The 20,528-nt window shown below is 52.6% G+C and overlaps 3 gene segments (V, D, J or C); all 3 read right to left on the bottom strand.

Moving 5' to 3' along the window:
- Positions 1 to 3,238: 3,238 nt before the first annotated feature.
- Positions 3,239 to 3,690, bottom strand: LOC112415121 (immunoglobulin lambda variable 5-45-like). The segment is given in 2 exon segments: positions 3,239 to 3,525; positions 3,621 to 3,690. Coding segments are annotated over 2 exon segments (357 nt in total).
- An 8,500-nt stretch (positions 3,691 to 12,190) lies between these two features.
- Positions 12,191 to 12,728, bottom strand: LOC112415135 (immunoglobulin lambda variable 1-40-like). The segment is given in 2 exon segments: positions 12,191 to 12,525; positions 12,635 to 12,728. Coding segments are annotated over 2 exon segments (390 nt in total).
- A 112-nt stretch (positions 12,729 to 12,840) lies between these two features.
- LOC112415134 (immunoglobulin lambda variable 5-39-like) lies at positions 12,841 to 15,496 on the bottom strand. The segment is given in 3 exon segments: positions 12,841 to 12,926; positions 14,894 to 15,286; positions 15,403 to 15,496. Coding segments are annotated over 3 exon segments (525 nt in total).
- Positions 15,497 to 20,528: the final 5,032 nt, after the last annotated feature.

Raw genomic sequence — 20,528 nt, 5'->3', positions numbered from 1 at the left:
TTGGGGAAGAGAATGTAAAAATCATGTTTAACTCACTGTTAATAAAATTATTATTTGGTATTCATATTAGGTTTGCTGGTAAATTAGCTGTTTAATAAAATTCACATGATTCGTTTTCACATGCATTTGAGAACCTCAACTCACAGAGGAGAAAAATATTCATACTAAATTATCTTGCTATTATACCAATGTATTGATGATAGTGTAGGGAAAATAGGCAATTCATATCTATCATGTTTTTTAAAAGAGACGGAGTATTGACACAAAAGAAAAACAAAGAATTAGGAACAAAAACACAAATAGTTTCAGTTTCCAAAATTCACTTAAGATGTTGAAAATAAGAAATAACACAACAGTGAAAAAATGAAAAATAGCATAAATAGTGACAAAGGGCCCCTGCGTTCATCACACTTTTGCCGTGAACACCCTGGGGGTCATGTTGTCACGGAGACAGTTCCCCCCCGAGGGGTCTCTTAGCCTCTGTCCAGGTATCACTGGAGGTCAAGTTTATTGAAGCAAGTTTATTTTGTTGTGTGACTGTCCGTCTGTCTTTGCCTGAACGGCAGGTATGGGCACTGACCGCATGACGGAGGAGGAGGAAATAAGAGGTCAGCGTGTTACTCAGAGCTGAGAGCCCTCATGTCCCCTTGGGGCCCAGGTGCAGGAAGGTCACCCTCCAGTGAGGACACTGCTGCCCACATGGGCAAGAGCCAGTGGAGGGTGTTCCCAGCCTGCCTGGCCCAGGACCCTGAGCTCTCAGGACCAGGCCCACAGTGCCCGCTGCTGGACTCAGACCCACATCCTCCCCCAGTTCACACATGCAGCCTCCTGGAAGGGCTTTCTGACACTGGCAGCTGGATCTTTCTGATGTCACCATTCAGGGCAGTAGAATGCGTCCCCTCTGTGTAGTTTGGGGCTGAGATATTAATTTCTCCAGGTCACTAATGACCTCCATACCCCTAAATGGAATGCTGATGTGCCAGGAATCCCTGATGTCTGAGTTTGATCTGACCTGCTCCCAGATTCATTACCAGAACATAACCACCTTGAACCAAGTGCCAGGCTTAAAATTCCCAGAGTACCCGTGGGTCATACCTGGTCATGATTCTGTCTGAGTCACCTTCCCAGGTTGATATGTGGTTGCTGTTGTGTTTGTAAGGTCTCCAGGTAGCGTCCCAGCGCTGATTGCACGTCTCTGTTCTTATTTCTGCCTTTGCTGTGAGAATATGATGTTCTCGCGGAAAACGTGTCTTTTTCTTGATTACTTCCATGGGTCTCGTTAACTGCTGAATGATACTGACAGTATTTATTTGCGACTCTGATGTATTTAAGATATTTTTAGTCTAGTTTCATAATCTTTCTCAGTAAAATGTTTGATATAAAGATTGTGACTATAGGGCTTCCCTGGTGGCGCAGTTGTTGAGTCCGCCTGCCAATGCAGGGGACATGGGTTCGCGCCCCGCTCCGGGAAGATCTCACATGCCACGGAGTGGCTGGGCCCGTGAGCCATAGCCGCTGAGCCTGCGCGTCCGGAGCCTGTGCTCTGCAATGGGAGAGGCCACAGCAGTGAGAGGCCCGCGCACCGCAAAAAAAACAAAAAAAGATTGTGACTATAAATGGCACTCTCATCCTTTCCAGGGCTTCCCCCTGCATTGCTGGACTTAGAAACCCTTATGTCCTGTTACCTGAACTTACTGGATCCGGGTCAAGTTCATTTGTTAAGCTCCATAGATTTAATAGGGGTGGGTATATAAGGTCTGTGTCCAAAATAGTGATATTTATCCAATATCACCCCAAACAAAGGACCAGAGGGGGAAAGGTATGACAGGTCATGAAGCAAAATAGGAGAAAGTAAGCAAGTGACGGGTCTGAAAGCCATGTCCTTAATGGGGAGGGTCTCCCAGGACCTGGAGACGAGGAGCTCCTCAGAGTGAAAGCTCCAGGAAAGGGGGGAACCCAGCTTGCTTAGGTGTCAGGGCTCAGGGCAGGAGCACAGAGCCTGGACCAGGAGAGGGACATGCAGGTGGTTGGCAGAGGCCCCCTGGGTCTCCCAGGGCACAGATGCTGGACCTCTGCTTCCTCGTCATCCTGCCCTGTACCTGTGATGGATCATTAGTATCTGGGCCCACAGTCATTGTGTTTGTACTAAGAGACCAGTAAGGAATAGAGACATTTTCACTGACGCCATAAAGATGGACCAGGATGAAAACATGAGGGTCTCGGGATTCAACAGCACAAGTGAAAGCAGAGGCCAAAGCTGAGCTGGCGTCGGTCACAGTCAGGGTCAGACAGGGGTGTGGAGGGCAGATTTTTATCTCACTTCCCCAGAGCACAGGAGTCCCTTGTGGCGGTGGGTAGTGATTAGATATGTGACAGTGGTAATCGGCCTCCTCATCGGGACGGGGCCCAGAGGTGACCAAGGAGGCCGTGTGGACAAACCAAGAGCCAGAGAATAGCACTGAACCCCCAGTGTCCCTCACCTGTGTCCTGGGTCACAAAGGTAGGGCCTCTGTCTGGGATCTCTTGTCACTGTTGCCATGATAACCCCACGTCCCTGCTGCTCCCTGTGCAGGAGAAGGTGCCCTCGGATCAGGGCTCGTCAGGAGCGTCACAGGGGGAGGGGCACAGGCATGTATTGGGGAGTCCCTGCTCCTGACGGTCCCCAGCCCTACCCCCACCCCGCAGTGCAGGAACTCCTCCAATGGGGTAGAGAGAAGAGGAGGACACAGCCAGCACCTGTGGGCTCAAGAGAACCCACTCCCGGGAGTCCCCTGTGTCCTGAGAGCTGTACCCCTGACACCTCAAGTTCTCTGCTCTGACCCTCAAGGAGCAGAGTCCACGCTGTAGTGGACGGTCCACCTGCTGGGCTGGTCCCCGGGCTCTGCTGAAGATAAAATGAAGAATGACTCATTTCTTTATAGTAAGAAGAAAGGCCAGATCTACCTCTCTGGTTGCTTACACATGGATAAACAGGCAGTATTTCAGTGCCATCATGAATTATTTTGTTTTATTTTTGTTCTAAGTTTTTAGAAGACTAAGAAGGGTTGAATTAAAAATTGGGAGTAGATCCATTACAAACCAGAATGTACTTCCCAGTACACTTTGTATATATACAATTTAATGTGAAATTTAAAAGTTGTCATGAAAAAGGTTCTGACAGGCTAAGGTTCTTGTTCCACTTTCCCATCTGCCTGTGTCTCTGTGAGGAGCACTGTTGTACCAGGTTACACAGTAATGCTCAGCCTCGTCCTTGGGCTGCAGCCGAGAAGAGTAGAAGCCCTGCGTTGGCCGAGGCCTCTTTGGATCCAGAGAAGCGGCTGGGGACCCCGGAGCCCTGGTGCTTAATGGAGTCTGAGTTGTAGGACAGGAGGTACCAGGGAGGCCTCCCTGGCTTCTGCTGGTACCAGGTTATAACATAGCTGGCAACACTGTACCCACTGCTCAGGGTGCAGGTGAGTCTGGCTGATGCTCCCAGAGTTGCAGAGAGGGAGGGAGGCTGAGTCAGCACAGGCTGGGAGACGGAACCTGCAGACACAGACACGGGGGAGATGGGGCAGGAGCTGGAGGAAAGATTCCAGGAGTCTGAGTCACACGGGCTGATGCAGGCTGGGGACTGAGACCTGGTCCCCGCGGCCTGGCTCTCCCTGTGCAGTGAGAGAGGAACACGAGCAGGAGAGGAGTCCAGGCCATGGTGCTCACAGCCCCCTGGTCCCCACAGTGGGGCTGGGCTGCCCCAGGCCTCCTTTTCTCCCCCAGCCTCTGCCAGAGGAGGGGCTTCCATGCAAATGGGTGTCCACCCAGGGCCCACCCAGCCCCTCCCTGAGCCCTGGTGCTGGAGCTCAGCTCACAGCCCAGACTCAAGGGGATGGAGGGCAGCTTCCCCCTTGGGACCCCCTGGGAGGAAGCACCTGCTGAGACCACGCAGGTCCCTGCTCAGGGGCCTCTGCCAGCCAGAGAGGACACACTGCTGAGTCCCCACCAGGGAGCACAGGCCCCGCCCTGAGACCCAGCTCCTGGAGTGAAAGATCCTCCCTGAGCAGCTGTGCAGGGATCCAGGGCAGTCCTACAGCGCACCCTGCTGGTTTTATGTGGGGAAAAGAATCCCAGAAAATGTATGGTAAAAAAACCTATAAAATGCATCATTGCCTAGTAAGGTACAACATTGTCTACATCAGATATAACATGAGTAACAGACCAATTTCCTTATAAAATAGAAAATTTTATGGAACTGCTCCAAAGAATGACATAAGATACAGATAGTTTCACAGGAAACATTGAACAGAACTTCAGAGATCAGATGGTTCCGACTTATTTGCTTCATATTTTTTCACAAAGTTTGAAAAAGTAGACAATTTCCTAGTTCTTATAGAAAACATATAACAGCGATGAAAGCACCTGACTCCTTACACAAAACTATTACAGAATAGTAACATTAAATATTGATGAAAATGTTCTAAATAAAATATGAACAGAGATTTCTTACTAGATTAATAAATTGATACTTTTACTCCCATGATACAAGTTGGGTTCCCTATTATGAAATACTTTAATATAATACCAATAATAAATAATACAATATATTATTGTCTTAAATGATCACGAAAGAAACTTTGACCCAACCTAACAGCAATTCCTAAAAAAATCCACATAAAAATACAAACAGACAGATACCTTTATAATATGATAATACATACTATCTCACACACACACAGATAACATAGTCCTTAAGCCAGGATTTTAGGGTGGTTAAAGATCAGGAACAGGCAAAGGTGACCTTTAGCTCCATTATTATTCAATTATTCTGCAAGTAGTAGAAAGTCAGTGAATGAAATGATGTCAATGGTGAGGACGTAGCATTGATGGGAAGGACCAGCAGTTCTTCCTAAAGATCCAAAAGGACATTTCAGCCTCAGACAGGCTGGTGCTGGTGCAGAAGTGATGGCAGAGGTCTCCCCACTGAGGGACTAGCTGCAGACTGTGACTAGTACAGGTAACAGCTGGTGACCAAGTAGAGATGGTGGAGCCAGGGGGGCAGAGGGGAGTCTGGGCCACCTGCCCAGGGTGAAGAGAGCCTTGGAAGGTGAGAAGCATAGTTTGCCTCCCACTCAGGCTGCATCCTGAGTCATGTCAATCCTCACTTTATGGGGGGTCCTCAAGGGGGAAGAGAATGAGAACATCTCTGCAGACACAGAAAAGCGAGGACCCCAGAAGAGGCATCTGGTGTGATGGGCCCAGGGGGGCTATGGACGGGGGCGCTGGGGAGAGGCTGGGGACTCACTCTGCCCCGTGCAGGACTCTGGACCCTGGAGACAAGGTCTGTGACACACGGCAGATGACTTGTCTTGAGCCATCGTCTTGCTGCTGAAACTCGGCCTCTGTTCACTAGTGACAAATAGAAACGCGGAGACAGAGTTTTGGGTGAAGTAAAAAAGAGTCGCTTTTATTGCTTTGCCAGGAAAGGAGGCCACAGCGGGCTAATGCCCTCAAGACTGTGTGACCCACCCTGGAGCAGGTAGTGAGGAGTTTTATAGTGTTCAAGGATCAGGGCATAATCAGCTCGTGGACAATTCTCGGATTGGTTGGCATCAAGGTGACGTTTCAAGCATCATCAACCTTCTGGTTCCAACCAGTCTAGGGTCTATGTGCTTGTGGTCAGCAGTTTTCATCTGGTGGGGGTCTGCTTCCTGTACAAACAACTTAGGAATGTGTGTCAGGCCTGTATCTACCTTCATCTTTCAGGGAACTGGGATTCTGGTGACTCTGCAGGGACTGGGAGTTTGGTGATTCTGCAATGTGGCAGAATTATAGTCTAAATTGATACCAGTTCCCCAGCCCAACAGCTATTCTTTGTCTCTCCATCTTCACATTTCCCAATCATTCACTCCTGAGTCAGCATTTTACTTCAAAAGACGTGGACACAGGGGCTTGTACACGGTTTCAGTCTCAGGACTAACCTGGAATCAGATCAGCCAACAAGAGCACCTGAGGGCCTGAAGGATGCCTGTGATGGAGAAATAGACAGTGAAAGAGGGGTCCGTGTCAGACCTGGTGTATGAGACTGGTCCCCACCTCTGCCTATGAGCAGAGGGAGAGGGGAAAGGAAGTCAGCCTCTCAAGATTGGATAGTTCAGCCAACCAAATATGCAGGTGGCAAATCAGCACAGGAAAGGAGGCTCAGCATCGTTTGTCATTAGGGAATGTGTATTAAAACAACAATGAAATGCCCCTACGTATCTATTGGCGTGGCTAAAATGAAATTCTAGTAAGTGAAAAAAATACCCGACAGGTAGTTTCCCATGGTGATGTTGGTATGAAAATAAACAAATACTGAATCCATTTCCCTCCATGGGTCGTACATCTACACTGGTGAATTGTTTGAAACAAAATAGGAGTCAGAATGTGAAACTGCAGTAACACAGATTCAAAGATGCGCGTTCAGTGAGCATCTTTTTGACAGTTGGCTAGAGCCATGCTGTGGGTCACTGCCTCATGACGTTTATATACTGATTATTGAAGGAAAATCACTTCAAAAAGGGTGAAACGGCCACGCAAACTCTCTCACCTTTAAATTCAACACAAGGGAAGATTCTGGAATTACTAAGCTGGAAAACTTTTAAAAGGAGTGTAACATTTCAAGCACATTTTATGGTACCGAGAAATTTTATAAAACTTTATTCTTCTCCCGTTCTAAGGTTTTTGGCACAGTTGATTTTGAAATTACCATCATGATTCAGAAAGCTCTCATAAGGGACAAGGAGACTTATTTTGGGATCCATAGTGCTGCAATGTCCAAAAAAATCCTCTTAAAAATCCTTCTAATATTTCTTTACAAGAAATACATACATTTCCAACTGGGGTGAACCATCAGAATTCTGTTACCAACATGGATACTTTGCTGGACTCTGAAAAAATGAAGGAATACAACACTTAAAAAAATGTCTGAGTGCCGGTCTACAGAGGTCCCAAGGCTACGTCCATGTTTGACCCACTGATGCCATTTTATTTTCAAAGCAACGCACTCACACCACGCAGTCTCTACACTCAGGTTCATTGCTGGTTCCTGCAGCGCTGACACTGATCTCTGGTGAAATCTCACTCTTGCAGTAGAGACATGTCAAATGCCTTATGTTTGCAGTTGGCCTTCTCATTTGGAGGCTGAAAGCACAGCCTGGGGGCCGGGCACGGGGTTACTCTCTGTCTCTGTCTGTCTCTCTCTCTCTCTCTCTCCACACACACACACACACACACACACACACACACATCTTTCCTAGGAAATGTGTGGTACCATGGATTGCCCTCTGGATGGGTTTCACCTTCTGTTCCATTGCTCTTTACTATTGGAAACATGTCCTGAATTCTGCATGTAAGTGACTGTCATTTTTCAATTATCAGTTTTGGTATAAATTTTAGTATGTTCGTTTAAACTTTCTAGAGTTGTCACGGACATTTTCCATAGACAGTAGAGAGTTCTAGTGTGGCACCAGTCTACAACAGAAATGTTCCGTTGATCTTATCAGTAAAGCTATTAACTACCTCAATAAACGTGTCAAAGCTTGGAAACGAGGGGCCCAGGGTTTTTGTCCCATTCGTCATCTGTCTCTGTCACTGTGCTCGGCACCACTTGTATACACTTGACAGTAAGAGTCAGCCTCGTCCTCGGGCTGCAGCCCAGAGATGAGCAGGAGCCCTGCGTTGGCCGAGGCATCTTTGGACCCAGAGAAGCGTCTGGGGACCCCGGTGCTTATCAGAGTCTAACTTGAACCTCAGGAGGTACCTCAGGGGAGGGCTCCCTGGCTTCTGCTGCTACCAGTATATGCCTTTACCACCTACACTGATGTCACTCTCAGGGTGCAGGTGTGTCTGGCTGATGCTCCCAGAGGTGCAGAGAGGGAGGGAGCTGAGTCAGCACAGGCTGGGAGAGGCACCCTGCAGACACAGACACATCAGATGAGGAGAAGGGACAGGAGGCAGCTACTCGGGGACCTGAGCCAGAAGGAATTCCTCAGGCTGGGATGGGCCCTGGTCTCTGAGGCCTGTCTTACCTGTGCAGAGAGAGGGGAGCATGAGGAGGGCAGGGGTCCAGGCCATGGTGATCACAGCCACTGCTCACGACACAGAGCTGGGGCTGGGCTGCCCCACTCCTCTCTTATGCCTCCCCGCTGGCGCCACAGAGGAGGGGCTGTCACGCAAATGTGTCCCCACCCACTGCCGCTCCCCCATGACCCCTGACAGGTCTGGGGCCCTTGGACCCAGGGAACCTGCCTGATGCACTAGTTTCCCCCATGAGTCGGGACGGGGAGGAGGCAGATTCCAGGACCACACACGGGCCACGTGCAGGGGACTCGGCCAGGCCCAGAGAGGACACAGCTGCCCCCTCCCCAAAGGAAGCAGAGAGCCCTGCCCTGGGCCTCCGGCAGAGGAGGGCTGCCCAGCTGGGCGCCCCTGTCCTGCCCCATCCACCAGAGACGGCCGCACAGCGCCCCCTGCTGGTCCCAGGGCCAACCTCTCCTCCTCTCGCTCTGGTCCACAATCTCACGGTCACCTGTGTCCCTGACCCCTGCGTTTCCCACACGTGACTCCTCCCTACGCGGCACGAGGCAGGTGTGGTCCTGGTGTAGCCTCACTGATTCGGGTCCCTGCTCCGCGGGCGGCGGTCTAGCGGGAGGCACACGCGACATCCTGATCCAGGAGGGCGTGGGAACCGCTGCGGAGCTGAGGACCGGACTCAGGGAACAGGGAGCACAGCGGATCTTCCCACGCGGGGGCTCAGAGGAGGCGGGGTGGCCCTGGTGCTGTGAGCAGGAGCTGCCGGGGACAAGGACGCTCACAGAGGAGGACCAGAAGGAGGGGACGCTGGTCCTTCCAGAGCAAGTCAGGGAGGAGACTGCACACACCCTGGGGCGCAGGGCTGGGGATGGAGCAGGGCCTGGGCGCCCAGCAGGGACCCCTCGGGCCGTCCTGCCACCTCCCCGTGTGCGGGGAGATCTTTAATCCCGGCGGTGCTGGTCCTCAGTGGGGCCAGATAGAGACCGAACTCTGAGTAAAACTCTGGGACAGAACTTGGGACAGAGAGACCCAGCCAGGGGACATTCGGGGAGACTGGATGGACAGGACACAGAGGAAACAGGAAGGGGTGACATGGCATGTGGCCTGAGGAGGGACACAGGACGGTGACCAGCTGACCCCAGGCCGTGGGACAGGAACGGGTGGTCCAGATGTCAGGTGGATGCCCGACTGACACAGGTGAGGAAAGCTGCAAGGGCAGGGGTTGGGACTGGGGGGTGGGTGTGTGTACATTTGTCACATAGAGACCCATGGTAGGAAAGCCTGGAAACATGTTAGTAAAACTCAGGACAAGGGACTCATGTCCTCCGCTAGAGGAAGGACACAGGGGCTGTAAGTCACCACCCGATGGGGGACTTAGCTGCATCATTCATTCATCCAGCCAGCCAGCCATTCATTCTCTAGAGGATATTTAAGGACTGTCTCTCGTGTACCAGACACAGAGGGAGGATGGGGATCGAGGACAGGGGCCGGGTCCCTGGAGCAGGGGAGCCAGGCCAGCAGGGGTGAAGGTGATCCCAGAGGACACGCTAGGGTCTGAACCCCAGGTCCCCACAAAGACCCTGAGATGTCAGAGTGTCAAGGAAGCACAGGTCAGAGACTCCAAGATCTCCCAACGTTCATGACGCCTAGAGCACATCACCCCACAGGACAGGCCACATCCCCGAGTGTCCGGGGAAATATGATGGGGTAGCTTTGAACGCGCAGATCAACTGGGCAGGATTGATCGACACCTTCACAGTAAGAAGTCATCCAATCTATGAACACGGGTCTCCTTTCCCTTATCTTCATCTGCTTTAATTTTTCTCTGCAAAAAGAAAAATTGCAAGGGCCCCAGACCCTGTCAGGGGTCATGGGGGAGCGGCAGTGGGTGGGGACACATTTGCGTGACAGCCCCTCCTCTGTGGCACCAGTGGGGAGGCATAAGAGAGGAGTGGGGGGCTTCCCTGGTGGCGCGGTGGTTGAGAATCTGCCTGCCAATGCAGGGGACACGGGTTCAAGCCCTGGTCTGGGAAGATCCCACATGCCGCGGAGCAGCTAGGCCCGTGAGCCACAATTACTGAGCCTGCGCGTCTGGAGCCTGTGCTCTGCAACAAGAGAGGCCGCAATAGGGAGAGGCCCGCGCACCGCGATGAAGAGGGGGCCCCACTGGCCGCAACTAGAGAGAGCCCTCGCACAGAAACGAAGACCCAACACAGCCAAAAATAAATAAATAAAATTAAAAACAAACAAACAAACAAAAAAAAAAAAGAGAGGGGTGGGGCAGCCCAGCCCCAGCTCTGTGTGGTGAGCAGCGGCTGTGAGCACCATGGCCTGGACCCCTGCTCTCCTCATGCTCCTCTCTCTCTGCACAGGTAAGACAGGCCTCAGAGACCAGGGCCCATCCCAGCCTGAGGAATTCCTTCTGGCTCAGTCTGTAAGCTTCTCCCCTACTCAGCTAATCCTAGTCCTAAGTATTTTATTCTTTTTGATGCCCTCATGAATGGCATTTTAAAAAATATCCTTTTGCTTCTTCATTTTTAGTAACTAGAAAACCAAGAAATTTTTGTAGGTCATTACTCCTCATAACACTGTGGAAGATCCTAGTTAGAGCCCGATATGGGGTTGTGATAAGTGTTTCTTCTCCTTTTTGTAGGGCAGGTAACAAACAATGGAGCAGGTGGGAATATTGAGGTGGGGTCTGCCGCCCGTGGACAGTAAGATGAGCCACACAAAGGGGCGGCCCTGGACGTGTGACCATCTAAGGGACTGAAATGGCCCAGCACTGCCTCCACTAACTATGGGGGAAAGGAAAAGCATAAAACACTTTTTCTTTTCAGTTTGAGAAAAATGTCATTAATGTATCAAGAACTTATGTAGTGATTTGTGAAACATATATGGTAAGAGCACCCACTATTCTCTGATTGGTGCCTGGTGATGATAATTTGTGGAAACGCCACAAATCAGGAGCAGCCAACGTGACTTTTAGCTCCATTATTATTCAGCACCATTCAGCAAGTGTTAGACACCGCAAGTAAACAGGAAGAATCAATGGTTGGATCATTGAGGGGCACGGAGAGGTAGTTGTTCCAAAAGACCCAAATGTGTGATGCACCTTAGATGCTCTGGTGTCAGTGCAAAAGTGTCCGAAGAAATCTCCCCTGTGAGCAAAGCACAGGCGTTCATCCTGAGGGCTGATGAGAGGGGGTCATAGCCCTAGAAACTCCTGGGAATTGGCAGATGACCCCAGTGATGGAGGCTCAGGGTTCCCGAGTCAGAGTTCAGGTCTGAGATGACCTCCACCGACCCCCCCACCTCATCCCCTGAGCTTCAGGGCAAAGAACGCTGCATCCCCAGCGATGGGCACATGGCCTTTCTGTTTCCTTTGAGACCCTCCCCTAGGAATGGGCTGCTGAAGGGACTTTGAGGACGGAGGGGAAAGAGGAGCCTCCACACCCCGGCAGGCCCCCAGGGATGAACGTGGACCCAGGGCGGCAGCAGAAGCAGCAACAGAAACTCCAGCCAGACCCTGAGCAGGAAGCTGCTGGGTGGCCCCACCTCCCGCAGATGAGAAAAGAGTCCTGGTCTCGGTTACTGCTCTCCTGGAGCTCTGGGTGAGCCTGAGAGGCTGTCACAGGAAAGGCAGGAGAAGCAGCCTGGTATCAGCTCAGCCCAGTGATGGCTAAGGAGGCCAAATGCCAGACTTGGGACCAGGGAACTGATCAGGGACCGCTGTCTGTCCCCCACTAGCATCAGAGTTGAGGAGCTTGGGGCCCAATCCTGGGAGCTGTTGGTCCCAGGACACGTACTGGACAGTCTGATGTGTCCTGATTCGGACACAGCTGGACTCTGGCCCCTGGTTCTGACCTAACCCATCATGGACTCTGTCCCCAGGGCACCTTACCCTGGCATCCAGGGATTCTGCTCAATTTGAGAAAAATTGGACAGTTTTGCTGCCTAGGAAAAGCCTGGGCGGCGGAGGGGGCGGGGTACAGAATGAAGATGTAAACAGATTTTCTGGACCAAGTTCCCTGGTGTGGGTCTCAGACCCCAGTTTTAGGCCAAACAAACAACGGAAGCAGCTGACTTGGTAGAGGATGGTTCTGCCCCGGGAGCCCCAGTGCTGGGGGGACAGCAGGTTTTTGTCTCACTTCCCCCCTGGCTTGCACACTGTGTGACCATCCAGGCTGTCATCATAAGACTGGCAGTAATAATCAGCCTCGTCCTCAGCCTGGAGCCCAGTGATGGTCAGGGAGCCCGAGTTGCCAGACTTGGAGCCAGAGAAGCGATCCAGGACCCCCGAGGGTCGTTTGCTATTGTCATAGATCAGGAGTCTGGGGGCCGTTCCTGGGACCTGTTGGTACCAGCTCACATAATTACTCCCGATGCTGCTGCTGCTTCCAGCGCAAGAGATGGTGACCCTCTGGCCCAGGGCCCCAGACACGGAGCGCGGCTGAGTCAGCACAGCCTGGGCCCAGGATCCTGCAAGTGGAAGAGACAGAGATGGTGATTCTAGGGTCCAGACACAAGACCAGGAAGCAGGGCCCATGGTCTTCCCGGGGTCCCTTCCCCTGTCCCCGCATCCAGTCACCTGTGCAGTGAGCGACCAGGGTGAGGAGCAGAGGGGACCAGGCCATGGTGGACATGGTCACGGGGTCCTGCCTTCTGTGTCCCCACAGCTGAAGCAGAGTGTCCCCAAGTCTCTCCTTCCCCTCTTCATACTCTGAGAGAGGGAGGGTCCATTCATGCAAATGACACCCCCCCCACCGGCTCTCTGGTCCCTCCCTGGGCCCTGGGTCAGGTCCCCGTGCTGAGCGTGGCCAGGGGGTGGGCAGGGGCGGGGCTGGGTGGGACCCAGGGGTGGGAGGTCACAGCAGGCAGCCCTGAGCAGAGACCACCAGGCAGTGCTGGGGGGCTGCTCCCAGCTCTCATCCCCCCAGACCCTCAGGAATGGCCCCCGCGCGCCCCCTGGTGTCCAGGCCCTGAAACACATACCGTGTGCCCTGGTGACCAGAGCCCCTCAGGGTCAGCTCCTGCCCCCTGCTCTGTGCACTGTCCCCTCCTTAGGGCCATTCCAGGTGCCCCTTCAGTGTCCCCCGTGACCTCAGAGCCATCTGTGGGCTCCCCCCAGACCCCTCAGGGTGAGTCTGTCCACAGCGCCCTTGGCTGCTCAGGGGTCAGGACTGAGGGGGCGTCTGTGACCCAAATTCCTCTTAGATCAGGATCAAGTGAGAGCAGTGCTGGCCCCGTGGAGGCCCGTCCCCTTCTGTGCAGGACAGCGGGTCCCCTTCTCTGTGTGACTTGTCCCTGGTGGCCAGAGCCCCCCTTCCTCTGTGTGTCCCCTCAGCCCTGAGGAGGAGGGAGCTCCTCTCTGTGGAGGGGGTGAAGGTGTGGCGAGAAGCCTGGGGGTGACCCTGAATTCCTAAACGCCTCAGCCTTTATTGTGTGTGAAGCTCTCCACACACGAGACCCACCGTCCCCCGTGTCGTGTCTTACGAAGTGACTCCCTCCTGGGAATCTCTCTTGCAGGCACACGTCACAGGCTGCAGTGAACAGGGCCTAGTGATGTTCTTGGCAGTTTTTATTGAGACTCTGAAGGGCTTTGAGCAGCATCTGTTCCCAGGGAGCCTGATACGTGGTGCTGTTAGGATCAACAGAGCCCCAATAGTGGGTTTGAAAAGACATAGTTAGGGGAGTGTTTGGTTGGAAAAGAACAGCCTGACTGAAGTTTGCCCAGCACTGCGTGTGTGTGTTACACAGATGGTGTGTGACTGTGAGATTTTCAATTTACCAAAATGCGTTACCAAAATATAAGGTCATTACTTAAAATTAGTGCAGGATTTTTTTTTTTTTTTTTTTTTTTGCGGTACGCGGGCCTCTCACTGTTGTGGCCTCTCCCATTGCGGAGCACAGGCTCCGGACGCGCAGGCTCAGCGGCCATGGCTCACGGGCCTAGCCGCTCCGCGGCATGTGGGATCTTCCCGGACTGGGGCACGAACCCGTGTCCCCTCAATCGGCAGGCGGACTCAACCACTGCACCACCAGGGAAGCCCTAGTGCATGAATTTAACTGAAGGAAAACCTATGTTCTATTTTAATTTTACATTGACAAGTGTAACATTTCTGAAATACTATATTTATCTTTGTAAATACTGTATTTTTATCAAGGACATTTTAATAAAATGACACAACAGTTATCCTATGAAATTTTATTTATTATCAAGTGAAAAAGGAGTCTGAGTGAGGCAGGGCCAGAACCAACCTCTCTCTGTCACTCATAACATCCCCACTGGAAGTTTTTTTTTTTTTTTTTGGCTGCATCGGGTTTTCATTGTTGGGTCTTCGTTGCTGCGCGTGGGCTTTCTCTAGTTGTGGCGAGCGGGGGCTACTCTTCATTGCGGTGCACAGGCTTCTCATTGCGGTGGCTTCTCTTGTTGCAGAGCATGGGCTCTAGGCACGTGGGCCTCAGTAGTTGTGGCCCGTGGGCTCAGTAGTTGTGGCTCACAGGCTCTAAAGCACAGGCTCAATAGTTGTGGCGCATGGGCTTAGTTGCTCCACGGCATGTGGGATCTACCAAGAACAGGGCTCAAACCCGTGTCCCCTGCATTGGCAGGCAGATTCTCAACCACTGCACCACCAGGGAAGTCCCCACTTGGAGATTTTTATCTCTGAGCATGGAAGTTTTGTCTGTGCAAACATGAGCAGACTGAGGTATCAGAGCAATGGGTCAGTCTCAGATCTGAGGGGAGGAAAAGCATATGACAGGGTCAGATTTGTCATTCTCAGGAAATTCAGAAGTGACAACAGAAGGTCACCCTGAGTTAGATGTGGTCCAGGCAGAGCAGCAGTGCCTGTCTCAGGGGGAGGGCACAGGGGAGCTTTTAGTCTCATTTCCCTGTGGGTCTGGAGCACCGTGTAAGTACCAGTGTTGCTGTGAACTGTAGCACAGTAATAGTCAGCCTCGTCCTCGGGCTGCAGCGCAGAGATGAGCAGGAGTCCTGAGTTGGCCGAGGCCTCTTTGGATCCAGAGAAGCAGCTGGGGACCCCGGAGCCCTGGTGCTTATCAGAGTCTGACTTGAACCTCAGGAGGTACCGGGGAGAGCTCCCTGGCTTCTGCTGGTACCAGAATATGTGGTAGCCGCCAACAATGTACCCACTGCTCAGGGTGCAGGTGAGTCTGGCTGATGCTCCAGGAGATGCAGAGAGGGAGGGAGGCTGAGTCAGCACAGGCTGGGAGAGGCACCCTGCAGACACAGACACATCAGATGAGGAGAAGGGACAGGAGGCAGCTACTCGGGGACCTGAGCCAGAAGGAATTCCTCAGGCTGGGATGGGCCCTGGTCTCTGAGGCCTGTCTTACCTGTGCAGAGAGAGAGGAACACGAGCAGGAGAGGAGTCCAGGCCATGGTGCTCACAGCCCCCTGGTCCCCACAGTGGGGCTGGGCTGCCCCAGGCCTCCTTTTCTCCCCCAGCCTCTGCCAGAGGAGGGGCTTCCATGCAAATGGGTGTCCACCCAGGGCCCACCCAGCCCCTCCCTGAGCCCTGGTGCTGGAGCTCAGCTCACAGCCCAGACTCAAGGGGATGGAGGGCAGCTTCCCCCTTGGGACCCCCTGGGAGGAAGCACATGCTGAGACCACGCAGGTCCCTGCTCAGGGGCCTCTGTCAGCCAGAGAGGACATACTGCTGAGTCCCCACCAGGGAGCACAGGCCCCGCCCCCAGGCCCAGCTCCTGGAGCGAAAGGTCCTCCCTGAGCTGTGAGGGACCCCAGGGCAGTCCCACAGTGCCGCCAGCTGGTAACATGTGGAAAATGGAAAAAATAACACATAACTGGTAGGAAAGAAGAGATTAAAATGCATGCTTTTCAATGAAGATACAACATTGGCTCTATTTGAGAAAATACGTAAATGCACTCCTTTCCAAAGTAAAAAATTTATTATTGAATTTCTGCTGAAAGATATGATATATACATTTTATTGGGAATAGCTAAGAAATCTTCAGCAATCATATGGTTCCAATAGATTTGCTTTGTGTATTTATTACAAAACATTGAAAAAGATGTAAAATTTCTTAGTTCTTTTGAGACAGCAGTTAAAACAGTTATACATACACCACATAAATTGAACACCAAAGAGGAACACTGACAAACCACTATCAATGAATATTGATCCAAATGTTCCCAAAAAAATGTCAACGAAGAAATATTTATACTGGTTTAATAAATCGATACTGAATCTAAATGTCATTTTTTCAAATATACAACTTGTGTTTTATAGTAAGACATTAAAAAATAAATTTAACACCAATAATAGCAAATCCACATAAAATAGAATCAAACAACACATTTGTAATATGCTAATACACACTCTTCACACATGCTTAAGTGCACACAGGTTACCCTATGGGGCCTCTGCGCCCCCAAGCTTGTCTCACCGTCGGCACAGACGCTCCCAGGAGCCCCGCTCCTCCTTGGAGACACCTTCTGACTCCTCACCTTCTAACAGCCCCTCCCTGACCCAGACATGGCAAAGACCCCACAGGGGACTCGGAGGAGGTGACCCGAATCTGAACCCTGTGGTCAGGGAGGCCACCAGGAGCTCCTGGGTGACCGGGCCTCACAGGAAGGAGGGTCCCACATCAGGGAGGACAGTTTGCCCAGCGCTCTGGAGCCCTGAGTGGTTTCCCCGCTGTCTGGCCCAGCCCCCTCTCTGGGACTCTGCACTGCGCCCCCTGCTGGCCACAGGCACCTCCTCCAGCCACTGGGATGTCCCAGCCCCCTTGCAGAGTGTCCCATTGTACAGCAGGCTTTGCTGATGTTACTCCCAGGAGAGTCAGGTGACGGGGGCCTTTCCAGGTCCACCCTGGAGACAGGAATACTCTCACCCTGGGACTCTTGTCTCCATGGAAATTGACCATATTTCCAAAATGTGCATCTCTGTGAACTGTAGCCCCACAGCCCAGCCCTGCCTGCCGTGCAAACACGGCACGTGTGTATGAAAGGACAGTGACAGGGAGCAGCAGGCCACACACATGGTGACGTGTCCTGTGTGCAGGCTGGGGTGTGCTCAGGGGTGGGGACAAAGGAGTCTGAACAAAGCTGTAATGGGTCAGCAGGAATGTGAGGGAGGAGTCAGGTGATCCCCCTGCAGAGACAGACAGAGCCCTGGGCCAGAGGTCAGAAGAAGGGAGAGGGTGGCTCCTGGTGAGGCTGGTGAGCGCTCACTCGAGGTCAGGGAAGTGGACCCTCTGAGCTTGTGACTCCAGCTCCTTCAAATGGAACAGAAAGAAAAGTCAGGGAAAAGATTATCCCCTTAATTAAACCCTGAAATCCTGTTTTTACTAAGTCTTAGTGCATGTGAAGATGCATACGTTTATACAGCCTCAGCTCCATTCACTGGCATTATTACTTTTAATAACCGGCATCGCACCCATCAGTGTCAGTGGGAACCCAGCCCGGTCTTGTCCGGGGACAGTAACTGGTGCTCTGTGAGCCCCACGTGCCCGGTGAAGCCGGGAGCTCAGGGCTCGGGGCTCACCACCCCTCTGGCATGAAGCACCGGGTGAGGAGCCGGCCTGCCGTCCCAGGCTGAGCAGGAATAATCAACCTCGGCCTCGGCCTGGAGCCCAGAGATGCTCAGGGAGGCCCCACCACCTGACCTGGAGCCCAAGAACCTCTCTGAGACCCTGGGCGCCGGTTGTGACTCCTGTGGGTCAGGAGTTTGGGGACCCAGCCAGGTTGTTGCTGCACAAGCTGCCCCCTCGCTGCCAACGTTGTTGCTGTTTCCAGGGCAGGAGAGTGTGGCCATCTGTCCCGGGGACGTGGTCGCTGTGAGGGGACAGAGAGGAGGCTGAGAGCAGGACCCTGCTCCCTGTGCAGGAGAGAGGGCTGAGGAGCAGAGCTGGGGGTCCCCGGCCCACCCCCAGGTGAGGCCGTCCCCCCATGTGGGGAGAGAGGAGGTAAGCAGGGGGGGCGCCCAGGTCACGGTGAAGCCTCAGACACGGAGCCCTCAGCGCTGGTGTAGGGACCGTGATCCCCGAAGTCCCTTTCTATCCCCCAGATCCACATGCGGCAGAGTCACATCTGCACATAGACCTGCTGTCTGTGCTCCTGGCCTCCCTGCCCTGGGTGCCCACAGGGAGAAGGAGGGACCCAGGGGGAGGTGCCTGGCTCCTGGTGACCCCTGGGTCCTGGCAGGTCAGCGTGGCCCAGTGAGCACACGGATGGCTGGACCCCCTGGAGTCCTGAGCAGTTTTCCAGTGGAGAGGGGCCATGTCAGGATTGTCCCACACTGTCCCTCATGGCCTCAGAGCCCCATTTTCAGTCCTGTTGTGTTGTGGTCGTTGCTTTTCTAAAGTACCGACAGGATCTCTTTCGACTCCCTTCCTTTGATGGGTGAGTTTAGGGAATTGGGATGAGATGGGTTAGTTTAGGAAATTGGGGTGAGATGGGTGAGTTTAGGGAATTGGGGTGAGATGGGTGAGTTTAGGGAATTGGGGTGAGATGGGTGAGACTCAGAGTTTGACCCCTGGGAGGAAGCAGGAGGAAGCAGTGACCGGAACCCACAGTGACCTGTGAGCAGGAACCCTCCTGCCCAGTGCAGAGAGGACACACTGCTGAGTCCCCATCACACACACAGGCCCCAACGCCCCAGACCTGGGAGTTTGGGGGCTCACACAGCAGGGGGCGCCCATTTTGCAGACCCTGGGGAGACCAACAGCGCCCCCTGCTGCTCCTGGTCAAAGTCCAGCTCTGAGTGGAAGTGATGCTGGGGCCCTGGGCTGATGGCTGGTCCCTGTCAGTCCACGAACATCCACGACCACGCCCTGTACTGTGAGCACAGTTAGGGATAGACACTAATTGTTCAATTTCTCAGAAAGCAACACTTTCCAAAATGAAACATACACATATTTAAAAATCTACCAATGTAGTCATCAGTAAAATGTAAAAGAATTTTAATATTACATTACAAAATATAGAACTATATATAAAATTCCATATAAAACTATGTCAGCTTTAATTAAGTGATGCTCAAAATCAGAAAAGCTAAAAAGTGTGGGGAAAGGCTATAAAAGAGCAGGAACTGTCTCTAGGACACCATCGAACGTGGAATTTTTTAAATGCTTATTTTCCATCATTAGCTTCACGATGCAATGACTCTAAGCATGTGGTATATAAACAGACCAGCAAATGTGCTATGGATCTAGCTGTTGCACATATATGAAAAAATCATAAATATTAATTTACCCCGCATCATCAAATTGATGAAGTTGGGTATGTCTGTTAATTCTCTTTGGACAAGAATAGTCGTGCTGGTCATACTGGGGTCTCTCAGTGTCACTGTTGGTTGATATGATTGGGAGCTGGGCCCCCTCCCCATCTATAGTCGGAGAGGGCTCCCCTTGGAGAGATGGACACACCTGGGAGAGACTGGAGGAGGCACGTGGCCATGAACCACTGGACAGGAGATGGGGCCCCGGAGCCTCACTCCCCACGGGGTGCTGACCATTTGCACCCTCTCTCTGCCTCTCCTGCCTCTAAGGGCTGAGCCCTCTGAGCACATGAGTCGGTTTTGGTAGCACTTCCCCATGGGTTTATATCACTGTGCAGTAGTAATTACCACTACTCACGTAGAGACTACAGTAATAGTCAGCCTCGTCCTCAGGCTGGGCCCCTGTGATGGTGAGGGCGCCTTTGTTCCCAGTGATGGATCCAGAGAAGCGACCGGGGACCCCAGAGGGGCGGCTGTTTGTGTTGTAGATAACAGTTTTGGGAGCCTGGCCTGGGGTCTGCTGGTACCAGCTGGGATAGTAACCAGTAGTGACTGACCCGGAGCTAAGGCCACAGGTGAGAGTGATCGTCCCTCCTGAAGACACTGACACTGACGGCTCCTGGACCACAGTCTGAGAATCCACCCCTAAAACTGACAGGAGAGAGACAAGGCTTGTTATGGAGACAGTATCCCCTGAGGCCCTGCTTGTAGGTGCCCCCAAGGATGCAGAGTCCCAGCGCCTGACCTAAGCCATAAGTGAGGAGCCCGAGCAGAAGCGCTGAACAGGCCATGGTGGCGACACTCCAAGGACACAGCCTCCTCAGCCTCCTGGGCTGGAGTGTGGGGTCCTCGGGCCTTTTCACGCCTCCCAGACCTGTTAGGAGGAGGAAAGGCCTCATGCAAATCAGCTTCCTGCCTCTCTGTGACCAGCATCACCTGATGTCCCCTGGTGGAGGTCTCGAAGGAGGCAGATGCTGGGACTTCACACAGACCGGGGACAGCACAGGGATGAGACACTGAGTGATGAGCTTGACATCCTTCCCCTAATCAGCTCCCCCACATCCTACGTTTCTCAAACCTGAATTCTTCTCTGCAGAGCCTGAAGGCTGAGTTATAAATGGATGTGCTCTCCCCCTCCTGGCCCCAGGGATCGAGTTCATCCCAAACATCACATTCATCCCGTGACTGTGACCCTCGCTCCCTCCCCAGTGGAATCAC

This window comes from Neophocaena asiaeorientalis, unplaced genomic scaffold (assembly GCF_003031525.2).
Source record: "Neophocaena asiaeorientalis asiaeorientalis breed wild unplaced genomic scaffold, Neophocaena_asiaeorientalis_V1.1 scaffold828, whole genome shotgun sequence".
In the NCBI taxonomy this organism is placed as follows: domain Eukaryota; kingdom Metazoa; phylum Chordata; class Mammalia; order Artiodactyla; family Phocoenidae; genus Neophocaena; species Neophocaena asiaeorientalis.
This window is presented reverse-complemented; position numbering and strand designations above follow the sequence as displayed.